Here is a 14,277-nt window from a genome sequence, read left to right as displayed (position 1 = left end):
CAAGTACATTCTCTGCATTCAATGTCACTCAATCCGGTTCTACTCCTCTGACATGGGTTATTGATTCTGGTGCCTCTGATCACATGACCGGTGAGTCTAGTCATTTTACTTCTTCTACTTTTTCCACCACCTATAGGAAGGTTCGTTTTGCTGATTGATCTCTTACATTTATCCACAGCAAGGGTATCATCCATTTTATCCTCTAGGATTTCTCTAGATTTTGTGCTTCATGCCCCTCACCTATCTCTTAATATTTTGTCTGTCAGTAGTGTTACTAAATCTTATAATTGCTCTAATACTAAGAAGAATTTGAAAAGAATAAAATCAAGTCTCTTTGTGAGAGTTTGGTAGGAATTTATATTAATTAAAAGAGTCAAAAAACAGAAAAACCCTTACAAATAATAAATAAATAAATAATTATCACTACTAAATAATTATGACTAAAATAGCAACTAGATTATTATTTTTTATTTATAGATTGTATTAGGATTTATTGACGGAGAATGAATGGAATAAACAAATTACAGAAGTCTTTGTTTTACTTTGAATGTTGGTGCATTCAATATGGTTGTTGTCATGGAAATCATTGGGGTGATTCCACGGTAAATATCATTTTTTTTTCTTTAATCTTCTTCTTCAATCTATCTTGTCTACTTTTTTATTTTTTATTTTTAGAGATCAAGAAACCATCAAGAACCCTTTAATCCTTTCAAGAAACCACCCATAAAATCTGTTTCTTGGTTTGTTTGTTTTTTTTTATTTCTTGAAATCTTGAATCTTGAATTCCTGATTTCTTATTTCTTAATTCTTGATTCTTGAAATCTACAAACCTGAACCCTTAATCCTTATTTCATTAATCTCTTCTTCAAATCTGCTCTATACCCTATCACTTAACCCCAACCAAATACCCTAAACCTTCTCTTAATTGTAATTTCAAAATGTTGTAATTGGAAAACTGTGTTTTATATTGCAACATATAGTCGATTGGGATTTTGGAAACCCTTTTCCTATTGTCACTCAAATCCTTAACCCAATTCCAAAACCACCCAAATCAGATTTCTTAACCCCTCAAATTTCCTTTCTTCCTTCATCGTCCTACATCAGTGTGCTAGTTTAGCGGGGAGATGATTGGCCTTCTACTTATCCAATGTTCTTTTTCTTGGGATGTTTGTTGTTTTTCTCTTCACAATTTTGGTTTTATTATACTGTCCAAGGCACGTGCTGGAATTGGTGATGAGCGTGCTCATGGGATTAGTCAGACTAAGTCTGGATACCCATGTATCGAGAAAAAAAGTTGTGTAATGGCCAGCGAAGGCATTTACCTCAAAAGGCAATTTTGTGGAAGCTTCTCATGCAATTTTATGGCCATTTCAAAGAAGAATCATCATATCTTTGATAAGAAGGGACATCGGAGATGGTTGTTTTGAAGATTAAGGTGCTTATGTACAATTGGTCAATATATATGCAAAACTTGTTTCAGGTTTTTCTGAGACACTCTCACTAGCCCTTTTCTATATTTTATGTTGTCATCTATGAAATTTGGCTGTTTTTTGCTTCTTTGCAATAAAATCATCTTTCTCCCAATCAATTCGCGTGTGTGTGCACTCGCGTGTGAGTCCTCTGTCCCACCATTCAATTCTATGTAAAGCCAGATATTTTTCGAAGGTTTAATTTAGATATTTTCTGACTACATCTGTCCACATCTGTCTCAGTCTTCCCTTTGTCCTTTTAGAGCATTCAACCTGCATCAAGGTGCCCCTTCTCATTAGTTCCATCATTGGTCTTCAATTGACTCTTCATTATACCTGATGTAACCATCTTTATTTGGGGATTTTATAGTACTATATAACAGAGAAGGAATTGTGGTCCTATTTAGACTTGTGTCATGCACATTTCGACTTCTAATTTCTTGCTTTTGATCCATTGAAATCTTCTTCCAACTTCTCTTGTTCTTGCCTGAATGTTTTGTATCGGATTTCATGGTAGATATGGAGCGTACAGAGTAGGAAGAAACTTAAGATCCACTAAGAGACCTATGTTAGAGAATGTAAGTTGATTTTCTTTCAATGTAAGCAATTCAGAGGCCTCTTTTTCGAGGATTTTTTGTGTAGATGCGACTTAGTTTGTAAATGGAGAAGTTAGCTTCATTTTGTTGTCTTGTGAGGATATCTCGTCCTCATTTACTTTATAAATTTTTTATCAAAAAAAGAAAACAATTTTTTTAGAGAACCTCCATGGATTGATACAGGGCCATGAAGGATGAAACTATAGGGAGTCATGGAGGGTAAGGTTGGAAGGGGCAATCAATTGATTGATGGTGATAGAAAGCCCAAAGCACAGAGGGTGGAAATGGTTTATCTAATGTTTGTCGGAGTTTTTCGTTGGCCCTTGTTTTATCTGAGATTGTACAAATTTGTTGCATGAGAAGAAGCTGAGTTTACCATTCGAGTTTGGAAATCTAGGTTTGATGTTTCTGTGGATAGCTCGAGGGTTGAGCTTAAACTCCTAGCCTACAGGGGAGGTTTGATCGAGAAAATCCTGTAATTGGTGCTTTTCAAGAATGGGCCACTGGATAAGTCATCGTACTCGCATATGGTGGGGATGGAATGTTTCTGTTTACTTTCCCTTGGGCTGCCTGGAGCAAATTGCTTATCTTTCCCTGTATATATGGGGTCTGTGTGTTGCATTCACCATTGATTGTGAGGAGAAGGATAAAAAATGAGTTCGATTATTTGGTTTTGACTGCTTTGGAGATCTTTGTTCCTGGCCATAGAGGGAGATTTTTGGTGGTTTTGTTGGGATGGATCATTCCTCTCTGGTGTGTATTCAGAGTAAAACTGATAGAGAAATACCTAAATGGGCCTCCATCAAGGTCAATGAAGCCCTCCACAATGTTTCTATTTGGCTAGAGGACTTTGTTAAGGTTGAAACTCCGATGGATAACTCTAAAGCTGCATCTGCTGAGAGGGGGGGAGGGTGGGGGGGGGGGGGGGGGGGAATTTCCTCTTGGATTTGTTAGATGTCCCATTGATATTTAATCAACTTTGGCAGGCGAAAAGGATCTTGATGAAATGTGATCATTGCATATGTTTTGTCTCACTTAGCTTAAAAGTAGTCATTTGCAAAGGTAAAGTCCACCAGAAGATACAGAGGGAATTTCATCAGCACTAGGTCCCAAAATGGAAAGTGAAAATATCTTGTCACTTGTGGCTCGAACAAAAAAATCTTCCTCCCATGCACCAATGGCAAAATAAGGGACACTCCATCACAGTAGGGATGAGATGAAAATGACAGCCGTTAACACAAGGAAAACTGAATTGATGAGAAATCAAGGATGTCCCCAAAATAGCTCGTTTCTCATACAAAAGGCATCCAAATAACAGTGCAATAGAATCAAATTCATGGGAAGATTCCAAGCATACCTGAAGATTTGGGAAGTGTGAGATGGATGGTCAAGGGGTCACTTCTATACAATATTAAAATTTTATTTGAATAAAACATTATATTATTGTTAATGGGAGCAGGACTCAGTACCCTTCACACTGCCAAAATAGTTTGGAAGCATTTAGTTATGATTCTTTTTTGTTCAAAACAATTTTGTTATGGTTCAAAAATATGTAGAAACAGTATACATAGGAAAAATAAATTGAGAACCTGACCTAAATTTTCTTGTAAGCATTGAATTTGAATGGGCACAAACCATCTGTTGACACCTGTGGGAAGGTTTAGTTATAATATATATTTGTAGGGAGAGAGATAAATAATAAGAGTATGAAGGGGTTGATTTGTAATTACTCAAAATGCTTTAATAAAGTCTTAGAGAAGGGTTGATCTAACCCTAGTCTCGTTTTCTCCTCTGACTAATCTCTCTCTATTTACCTCTCTTCTTCTTCCCCTTTTGTCTAACTGATCTCCTGCCACACTAAACTGATCTACAACTACCCCCTTTGGCTTGTAATTTATAAGTTTTTTCATACTATGATTTGGATTATTGAATGGTAATGTCTCCTTAATTTTTCTTTGATTAAGTTTTAATAAGCTTTCTTCCTTCATTTTGTTATTTGAAATTGGGGGTGGGGAGTATTACCTTTCACTTCTCTTGTTAGTGGTTATGAATTGCCTGGCTTCCATCTCATTTTAGATTTCACATATAGAGAATTGAATCACTCTTGTGATCCATGACTGCATCTGTTGTTCAATTGGATTTTGTGTCTTTTTTGTTATAGTTGATTCTCTATGTTCACTAAACAGAGTTGACACAGTTTTACAAATGTTTGATAGCAAATATGTCAGCTACAGCTGAAGTATGATCTATTTAAATTTCTAATGGTGTCCTGAGTGTGATTATGTTTCATTAATTTCAGAGTGGTGTGAAGGATTGGTTACTGAGTATCTAGTTGCAACGTTTGGTGACTATTTCACAGATGTGAAGATGTAAGTCTTTTCTCTTAACATAACCAATGCAAAAAAAGTTGGCAACAATTGCAGCATTTCATGACCTTTTTACACTCTATCAAGTAATCATGATTCATCTTTTTGCCCTACTTTCTTTTTCAATGTGCACTTAATGCATTTTGTTTCAATCGTTCTGTCTTGTCTCCATGCAAGATGTTTCATAATAAATTTCCCCATTCATTTATTGTTTTGTAATCCATGTTTCTCTTTCCATATATCATTTGAATGTGCATTGTTTATAACAAGATTTGATTAAATAACAGGATTTTTTTAGTGTACATTTTAGTTAGAATCGAGAGAAATACTAGGAAACAAAAGAGGTGGAGGAGAACTACCATGGAACAAGTTAATTCGTAGAAGAAGCGCAATACTATCTTACATCATTTACATTCCTGTCCAATCTGAAAACAAGGTTCTCAAAGAGTAATCCTTTGCTTTCCCAAGGTAGTTTGGACTTTGGACCAATGAAATAAAATAAATTCAATATTGGGGATTATGTCATGGCTCACCTTGTCCTTTCCTTGGAAAAAAAAAACATCCTACTTCTCACATTCCAGATACTCCTTAAAATCTGACAGGAAAGATCACCCCCCGGCAAAAAAAGAAAAGAAAAAAATCAGTGTTCTCACTCAACAGATCCAAGACAGACCCAGCAATTTCTTGATTGGTTAAAAAGCGATGCCCTAACAACTTCGAAAATGGCAAATTGAAGGAGGAGATGGCTAATGAATTCACTAGCTAATTACACATGACACCAAAATCAATGTTCCCTCCAAGTCAATAATGATTTAATCCAAGCAAACCACCCCCCAACCCGCCACCTCAGCGATTGACCCTTGACCGCAGATCATTACCAAGGGAGGACCGGGCAGTTGATATCGAAATTCAAGATTCAAAATTCCCGGCTTTCCTTCGCCAATCAAGCGCGGAACGTACTACTGATTGATTCAAGACCAGTCTACATGCTTGCAGTTGACACCTCTCATGCACTTCTTTCTCTGTTGTTCTTGGTAGCGTCCCTGTGCTTTCGTACACGAGCCTGTTCTATCGCTTGCTATTCGCCTTGCCCGCAGTTGATCGGATCAGATAGCCCTGAACCTCCTTCGTCCCTATAGAACTCAGCGACATCGCACGCTCGTTCGACTATGATATTACGTTTGCTTACTTACGAGATTTAGGTCGGCGAAATCTCAGTCGTAAGGCGTGCTGTTAGAAAACTAGAAATCTTATCTACGATCACGGATCCACGACCATCCTTGCTTCAGGCATATCATTCTTAACCGCAAGTGCATTCGCTATTCGATTCCTCCCCGATTCCTATCCTTTCCTTTTTTTTCGGTATGCCGCTCCGCGAGCAGAGCGAGAGAACGAAGTGGGCTGTGGTGATGTCAGAATTTGCACTTATTTGTATCTATTTAGTGATCAGTCCGCTAGTTTCTTTGATCTCACTCGGTCCACCCCCCCACCCCCCCACCCCCACCACCACCACCACCAAAGATAAAAGAAGAAAACGTTCATTCCCCAAGGATGAAGAGCTAGCCCACTGGTACTATTTGACATTTTTGCGACTAGGTTGCAGAGTCTAAAATTCCACGTGATAAGTACCTTTTTGAAACATGAAGTTTTGTATTTGTTAAATGATTAGACTAGGGTTTAGAATGGAACTGAGGATGGAGAAAGAGGGAGGAGTTGAACTTGACTCCTACCCTTGAGATCGTGACATATATATTAATGAATAATAATGAAAAGTACATATATACCCCTCATTCATTATTTACAACATCTAACATTCCCTACCAAGTTGGAGAACATAAATCATATAATCCTAATTTGTTACAAATATAAGTCACTCTTGAGCAATCACCAACAAAAATGACAATATTTAAAGTCAAGATATGACGGAGTTCGTGCAGGACCCCAAACATACAGCATGTATTAAACAAAAAGGACTCGACTCTTGATGACTAACTCTAGATGGAAAAGGGACACGGTGGTGTTACCTTGTTGACACACTTCACAATCAAAGATAAAATTATTGTTCAAATTGGGAACTAAACTATGTAAAGTATGAGAAGACGGATGACCAAATCTGCAGTGCCACTGAAAATTGCAGGAGGATGAATAGAGAGCGCTTTGAGCAGGAACATTATCAAGAAGGTACAAACCATCTACTTCACGCCCACCACCAATCATCCTCTTCGTCTTTAGATCCTGAAACATACAATATTTAGGAAAAAAAAAATGTCACAGAACAACTTAATTTCTTTATTAATTGGCTAACAAAAAAAAAAAGGTTAAATGGGAATTTCAGAACAAAAAACACAGATGATGAGGAAATATTAGGTTGTGATTGAGATGTACCTAATCCAACTTCTTTAGGGAAAAAAAGCATCAGCAAACTTGACATTTTGATGCGAAGATAGACAAATGGAAGATAACAGGTGAGAATTACTTATCATATGATTTGAAGCACCAGAATCGATGTTAAGTTGGAGTCATTGTTTTCACCTTAAAGTGTTCTCTCATTACTTATTCAGAACAAGGAATTTGAATCGAGATTTGTAATCAAATCCTAAGCTTCATATAAAATTCGTAAGACTTTTGTGTGAATCTGGTCATATATAAGACTAGAATTGTGTGGGAGATTTAATTTGAATCTTTCGATTCAAAAAGTAAATTGTAGGATTTTAATAACACTGCCCTAGGCAGGACATCTAAAGCAGCACTTAGACTTGTACGTGTTTCTTTGGGTTCATGGAGATTGAAGTGTTGAGAAGTCACCAATATCAACACAAGATTTAAATTGTAAAAATTACAGCTATTTTGTCCTTCTATAAGCTGTCACTATCACAGGGCTGTCCTTTGTAGATAATGTACATACAAAGGTATCATATTCATTTTTTTATATTGGTATCAATGCGAATTGAAATTTTCCCTCATTAAACTTGTCAACTCTGTAGGATACAAAGATAAAGCTATATGTTTCTTAAATTTTGGGAGGCTACTTTTAACCAGCATGCTCACATTTTCTTGCTTCCATTCAATTCCCACCTTTTTCTGATGGTCGTTTGATGTTTTTATCTCTTACAAATCTGGGATTCTGGCTTTATTAAAAGATGATTCTTAGTTATCCAGGTTATGATTGTACATTTACCTAGTAAAAGCTGACACACTGACTCCCTTGGCTTTACGTTTCGCCTTAGGTACATCGAAGAAAGATGGTTCAGGAGGTTTGTTGAAGATTGCCTAGAAGATACGGTGGTTGCTTATGTTGATCATCTCCTCACACAGGTGTGTTTTGAGAACAATACTTAATTTGTTTTAGAAAATAATCTTTTGACATATTCACTTCTTGTTGATGCTTGTGTTTGTAGAGGAACTACATCAAAGAAGAGACAATTGAACGGATGCGGCTAGATGAAGAGGTTCTCTTGGATTTCTTTAGGGAGTACATTAATGTATCAGTAAGTCTGACATCGTTTAAATTTTTTGTTTTCTTTAAACTAGAAGGTGGCATGTGCAAATGCACATGTATGGACGATCTTATTTGTAATTTAAAATATTGATTAAAGGGAATTTGAAGAGTATATAGTAATAAGGATATTTGTCTAATTTTGAAAACTAATCAACGTAATTATAGGGATGTGTTTTGCAATTTTCAGCTTCTATGACCAAAATGACCCTGATAATATTAAGTTTAAATGTTAAAGTGGGGGCATTTTGGTCATTCATATTTTGGTGTCGAACCACTTCTGCTCCCCCTTCTCTCATTATAATAGTAAAGATATGTTCCCAATGCAATATTTGCACTGAGAAATCACCTACCCATCAAGGATGGTTCCCACCTGGCAACATGAGCACTAGGTATTGCTTTACGAGGCAACTTTATTTACATAGATGGCTAATATGAAGAATGCGTCCTTGTCTATCATTTAATTGTAATGTTTATACATGCTCTTTTATGTGATTTTTACTGCAGAAAGTTGAAAATAGGGTGCGGATTCTGAGTGATTTAAGAGAGCTTGCTTCAGCTGAGAGCCTGGACACCTTCACGCTCATCTACACAAACATTCTTGAACATCAACCCGACTGCCCTGTAAGTAAAACCATCCTTATGGGATACCTACTATAGAATTTCGGGTCATGATCTGATATAGCAAATGCCCACCATTATTTGGACTATCAAATACTTGAGGTCCCAACATTTATATAATAAAACACAATGGTGGGTTCTACTCCTTTGTCTCAACTCAATCCACACAACCCCACAAAATTAGCTTTCATCTTCTCCTTCCTTTGCAAGAAAATTCTTCAACTTTATTGTCTTTCTTCTCCTCCCCCCCACTTTTTCAATTATACCCCTCTAACTTTTCTATCTTTCCTCTAATACCCCAATCCAACTTTGTTATTTTGCTTCTTTTACCCCCTTCACTCCAAAGACTTTTAATAATTCCCCTCCCCCCCGAATCTCATTATTTTTCCTCTTGTACCCCCTTAAACCCTAAAGAGGATGCTTGTGCCATAGGCAGTAGGCACGGGGAAACACTAGTCTACCATAAACTGTTTTGTTGTTTTAACAGACTCTGATTTACACTTTGTGATGCAGCCAGAGGTTGTCGAGAAGCTTGTGGGATTGCGAGAGGGCATACCACGAAAGGATGCGAAGGAGGTAATAATTCCCTTAATTCAACACTGAAATTTTACTAAATGGAAATCCCAAGATCAGATACAAGCACTTTTCCTGCCTTACATTGACTTTTTTGTCAAATCATGAGTATGAATCTTTCTCTACGTTTAAGGTTGGCACGAGTGAGATTGAAATCACAAGAGATGCCCTTCAATAGGAAGGTTCTCTGGCTTGTTTCATAAGAGCTCGAACTGCCATTACTACTTAGGGCTGTTTCTATAACATATTAACTATTGGGCTTTTGTACAAACACACTTTGATTTCTTTTGAATTTCATTTTTTTTGCTACATAAAAAATTTGGAATTTCTTAGAGAAAAGCTTTTGAGGTTTATTCTGGATTGATTGATATCTTTGGTGAACAGGTGGTTCAAGAGTGCAAGGAAATTTATGAGAATTCTCTTGTTGATGGTAATCCCCCCAAAGCTGGTTTTGTCTTCTCAAAGGTGAAATCTCTTTCACATTCTAAAGGCTCTCTATGGAGGAAGCTTACTTAGTTTGAGTGTGTTATCGATGAATCCTTGGATCATGTGAAGCATTTGTTGCTCAATTGTCCAAAATGCCTTTTTTTTTTTTAGTTTGAGATTTACTACATCTTTTTTAGATAAATATGCACATTTCTTTGTTGCAGACAATTTATCAAAATTCCCATAGTTATTGGTGTTCAACTAGTCAGTGTTTAGACCACCCTGATTAAGTTAATGAGTTGATCTAACTTTTCCAAGGCCATATATACTGTCTGCAAAACATCCATATGTACATAGGGTTGTATAACTACCAATGTCTGATTCAAAGCACACCATATTGGTCTTGGATGGCGTACATACTGAGACCTACTGAATTCAGGGGATCTGCCGCACTAACAAGAAATATTCATGAAAGTCATCTATAATTTGCAAGAAGAATTAAAAACTGCTAATCTGTCTGTGAATCATGAATGCAAGAAATCATATACAAAACCAAGATCACAAGTTTTACTTGGAAAATCTTTCAAAATGAAGGGAAAATCCATGGGGAGTAAGTTCAAATTCACTAGATTCAATAAACGTTACAACTCATTTAAGAAAATAGAAATTTTGTTCCTCTTTTTATTTATTTATTTTTATTTTATTATTATTATTTTTAAATGAAGTACCCAAAATAAAATTTATATTCATGTTAAAAAAATAAAAAAATAAAAACTCCCAAGAACATCCTTTCTAGTGTGAGTCATCAGAAAAAATTATCTTTATAAGATTGCAAATGGAGTTCATTTCTTAAAGCAATAGTAGTATAAGAGATCTTATTTTGACCTTTTCCACGATAGAGTATTCAGGTGCTAGTCAAGTGTGGAATGTTTGTGAAATTAGCATAATTTAGTAGGCTCTGTCCTGAAATTATTTTTGGTTTGATTCTTTTCCAAATTAAACTGAACTGACTCAAGCTGAATAATCAATGAATCCAAACTTGATTACTATGAGGAAAATCAGTTTCAAGTTCAAACTTATAGCCCAACACAGCCTAAATCGACAACATGTACATCTTCATTGTGAGAAAAAAAAAATATATATATATATCATCAAAGATAATTCCATTTTTCTACTGAAAGCCCTTCACAACTAGCCTCACATTACATCTCACCTCCATTTACGATCTTTCTTTGACATCATGTGTGGTTTGCTGCAAGGCATCAAATTTTATTGCAAAGTTTGATTCATTCCGCTGTGGTTTATTTGACGAAATAATTTTCTCTAGCATTATTTTGATTTACTGATGCTTCTGGTCGTCATCTTGAACATTTAGAAAAATTTTGTATTCATCTTCACCACGATGGTTTTTGGCTTTCTAGTGCATCACCTCAATTGATATTTGGCTAATAATTCTTTATGAGGGATTGCCTACATCCTTTCAATGATAACTTGAATTGAGCATCATTTTTCGTACCTGCATTGTTTTGAACGTCTTTGAATCGTTCTAATTTTATCACATGTCTCCGGAGAGACATGTTGTGATTTGATACATTGTTTTGAATGTCCTACCCATTGTTAGCAGTTCGGTAGATAGGAAAAAAACGCTACGGAAATAAATCGGTTACCATTCGGAATAACGATGCACCGATTCGCTCAAAAATTCGATGAAAAAAAACATAGGATAGTAAAAATACAATACGCAAATAATTCGAAAATGATTCAGATTCAACAACTTTTAAAACTTTCAAAAATTCAGATATATATAACATATGATATGACCTAATAATTTTGATCTACTAATCAAATTATCAATACTTAAATTAAAAATATATTACATAAACAATCCACAATCACATTCATCCAATAAAATATATATTCGCAATTAAAGTTTTAGTTTTAATCCATCTAATAATCAATGTAAATGAAAAGTATAAAACATGATATGCTAATTAATGTTAAAATCATCATGTCCCAAGACTTAATTAAATTCGAAAAAAAAAATTCTTCTCGTTTCTAAAAAGTTATTAATGGAAAGTAAATGGACCAAATAGTTCGTTAAAAAGAATATCTTCACGATTAGGTGTAATTTCATCTTTTTTTTTAAGCTCTTCACGATCATCAATGTATTCTAGAAGCTTTCCAAGTTGTTCAAGATTAATTATTTTTGTGGGGGCAATTTTCAATTTAGGGTTTTTTTTCCCTCCTTATCTTGAGTTTTGAAGTGTGAACTGAGGATAGGGAAATACGAAATATTTTATTAAAATACTTACGGAATATACGTATAAATCGCGATCTATTCGTTGAGATTCAAAGATCCGTGAATTAATTTGAATCTTTGAAATCAACGACAATTTTGATCGGAAAGAGTATTGTTTGTCTAATTTACGTCTAAATCGCGAATCAATCATGAATTTATTAACTATGGTCCTACCTATCACCATCATAATGTATTGGTGGAAGATTAAAAAGATCAAAATTAACTTTATTTAAGACTCTTCTGCACCTTTTATTTGTTTTTATTTTTTAAAGAATTGTATTTTTCACTTGTCAAAGCCTTCAATAGATTGATGTTGGGTGATTTAGAGAAAGCCCTCCACATTTTGGTGGATATTTGATATGCCCTCTATATGTTTTCAAACTGATGTCATGCAACCCTTAATCTAGGTCTTCTCTAATAGACTAATTGAAAATGATTTAAATGTTATCTTTTCCAACCATTGGCCAACAACCCTTTATTTTTCTTGTAAAATTAGTCATCTTTAACCTCTGCCGGTCTTTTCTTTTGGTTCTCGTCTTTAATCTTGTCAACATTCAAATCTAAAGAGCAAGATAAGATTTTCGAAGAAGCAGAAGATAATGGTATTTTGGGTAGAAAATCAAGGGTTTTCTTAACCCGAAGTTAAAGCTAGATTGAAAATGGTGGGATAGAAGATGAGGTTGAAGATGTACTCTTGAAGATGATGGTTTTTAGGAGTACTCTTGTGATGATACCTTGACATAAAATATGTTAATAGAATGTTCTTTCACCATTCCCACCCCCTAACTTATTCATCACACTCCCACCCATTTACTACCATGAAATAAAGGTAAGGGAATGAAATGAGCTGAGGCAAAAGTAAAATTTTTGACTTCTTGAAAATCATGTTTTAAGAATTGATTATGTAATGATATTTTTGGGCTAAATGATTCTAGAAATATAATTAATTTTAAAAGAATAGTTGCAAATGAAGCCTTGAAACAAAGACGTTATCTGCTTCCCATTAATTGCAACTAAAAAATAATAGAAAACTATAATCTACAATACAGCACAACACAAAAATCCCATCACTTTCATGTACTCTTTTGATTACACTTGATTTGATGCCCTAAGCCATCGCCTCTCCTTATTTACATCTAGAAAACCTATACACCTTTGATGGGTCGATCTATTACTAAGTGATGGGGGCCAGATCTCGAGTATTTTCACGATATTACTCAATCACGATCATGATCATATCCTTACGAAGAATATACTGAGCTCGGGTCCATCATTTCCTTCCGGGTTCAACATGTATAATGTCACAGAATCTTTCGAACCCATGATACGTTCGAAATGGGCCCGCAGGTACGCCATTTCTCCATCTGGTCCCTCCACATCGGAATTTCCTGGTAGGACGCCGGCACCCATTGATATAGACTTGAGAAGCTCCATGGTGTTAAGATCCTCCTCTGATGCATCCCTTTTAAAACCATAACCATTCTTCTTCCCATTACAATACATAGCCCATAATGGCTCTTGTATGAGTTTCATCTTGTCTTTCCCTGCTCTTTTCTCACATTCAAGAGCAATCCTCACCATTCCTGAGCTCATCTCCCTTTGTAACACATGGGTTTGCATGGCTAGCTCTACTATTAGTGTGGGGAGACACATAGGGTTTTCTTGTACAGCCAAACTTACCTTTCCTTTACGGTAGCCAAACAAAGTGCCCGTGACACGCGTGCCCGTGACACGCGTGCCCATGACACGTCGGTGGGTGTTTTGTGAGGTACTATGGAAGGTTGGGAGCTTACACATGGGTGTTAAGATGGGAAAGGATCGACAAACAGATTTGAAACATCGAAAGGCATTGATGGATTTTTGTTTTTTCTTCTTCGAGGGCTCGATAAGAGATACGGATTGGCGAGGTAACGGTGGGGTTGGTGATTGTGGTGAAGACTCCTCTGATGGGGTGGCACTAGTAGTTGTTTTTGGCTCTCCCATGCAAGGTCCTTTGGAACCAAGAAGGGGAGAAGCCATGAGAATGAATGAATGAGAGACAGAGAGTCAGTTAAGTAAGGTAATATTATGGAGGTTGGGCTGTGTTTTCGGGTGGGCCATTTTCTCACTCTATATAGATATATGGGTAATTTGGACGGTACCCCTCCATGGTGAATATTTAAGATGCAGCCTTGTATTTTAAAAAATGATGATATACCCCCTTGACCTCAGACTTCTCTAAAAGACTAATATAAAATAACCTAAATCCCTTTATTTCAACATTTAAGCCAAAAAAAAAAAAGACATTGATTTTTCTCCCAAAAATTCATCATTTTCAAACCATAGTTTTAAAACACAACTTGATTCTAATATCCATCAAAGAAATTGAATCAATTCAATAAATCGTGAGTCGACTCGATCAAGTGAAAAAAATATATTAAATTTATAAATG

At 35.8% G+C, this 14,277-nt stretch overlaps 2 protein-coding genes across 4 annotated transcripts in view; one reads left to right on the top strand and one right to left on the bottom strand.

Moving 5' to 3' along the window:
- The window catches only part of SEC6, a 60,438-nt gene extending 50,630 nt beyond the window's left edge, over positions 1 to 9,808 (top strand). For all 3 annotated transcript variants that reach the window (XM_086431392.1, XM_086431384.1, XM_086431389.1), the window contains 6 exons: positions 4,365 to 4,434; positions 7,659 to 7,746; positions 7,830 to 7,919; positions 8,435 to 8,551; positions 9,062 to 9,124; positions 9,506 to 9,808. In XM_086431392.1, coding sequence (XP_086287518.1) covers positions 4,365 to 4,434; positions 7,659 to 7,746; positions 7,830 to 7,919; positions 8,435 to 8,551; positions 9,062 to 9,124; positions 9,506 to 9,637 — 560 coding nt within the window. In that variant the 3' untranslated portion in view covers positions 9,638 to 9,808. The remainder of the gene's footprint in view (positions 1 to 4,364; positions 4,435 to 7,658; positions 7,747 to 7,829; positions 7,920 to 8,434; positions 8,552 to 9,061; positions 9,125 to 9,505) is intronic.
- Positions 9,809 to 12,775: 2,967 nt separating this feature from the next.
- Positions 12,776 to 13,895, bottom strand: LOC147409675 (MIZU-KUSSEI-like protein (Protein of unknown function, DUF617)). The gene has a single exon (XM_086459568.1). The coding sequence runs from the start codon at positions 13,863 to 13,865 to the stop codon at positions 13,080 to 13,082; it is 786 nt and encodes a 261-aa protein (XP_086315694.1). The 5' UTR covers positions 13,866 to 13,895; the 3' UTR covers positions 12,776 to 13,079.
- Positions 13,896 to 14,277: the final 382 nt, after the last annotated feature.

Source organism: Akebia trifoliata, chromosome 2, assembly GCF_017979445.1.
Source record: "Akebia trifoliata isolate Shusen 1 chromosome 2, ASM1797944v1, whole genome shotgun sequence".
In the NCBI taxonomy this organism is placed as follows: Eukaryota; Viridiplantae; Streptophyta; class Magnoliopsida; order Ranunculales; family Lardizabalaceae; genus Akebia; species Akebia trifoliata.
Note: the sequence above shows the minus strand (reverse complement) of the source record. Positions and strands in the feature narration are given on the sequence as shown.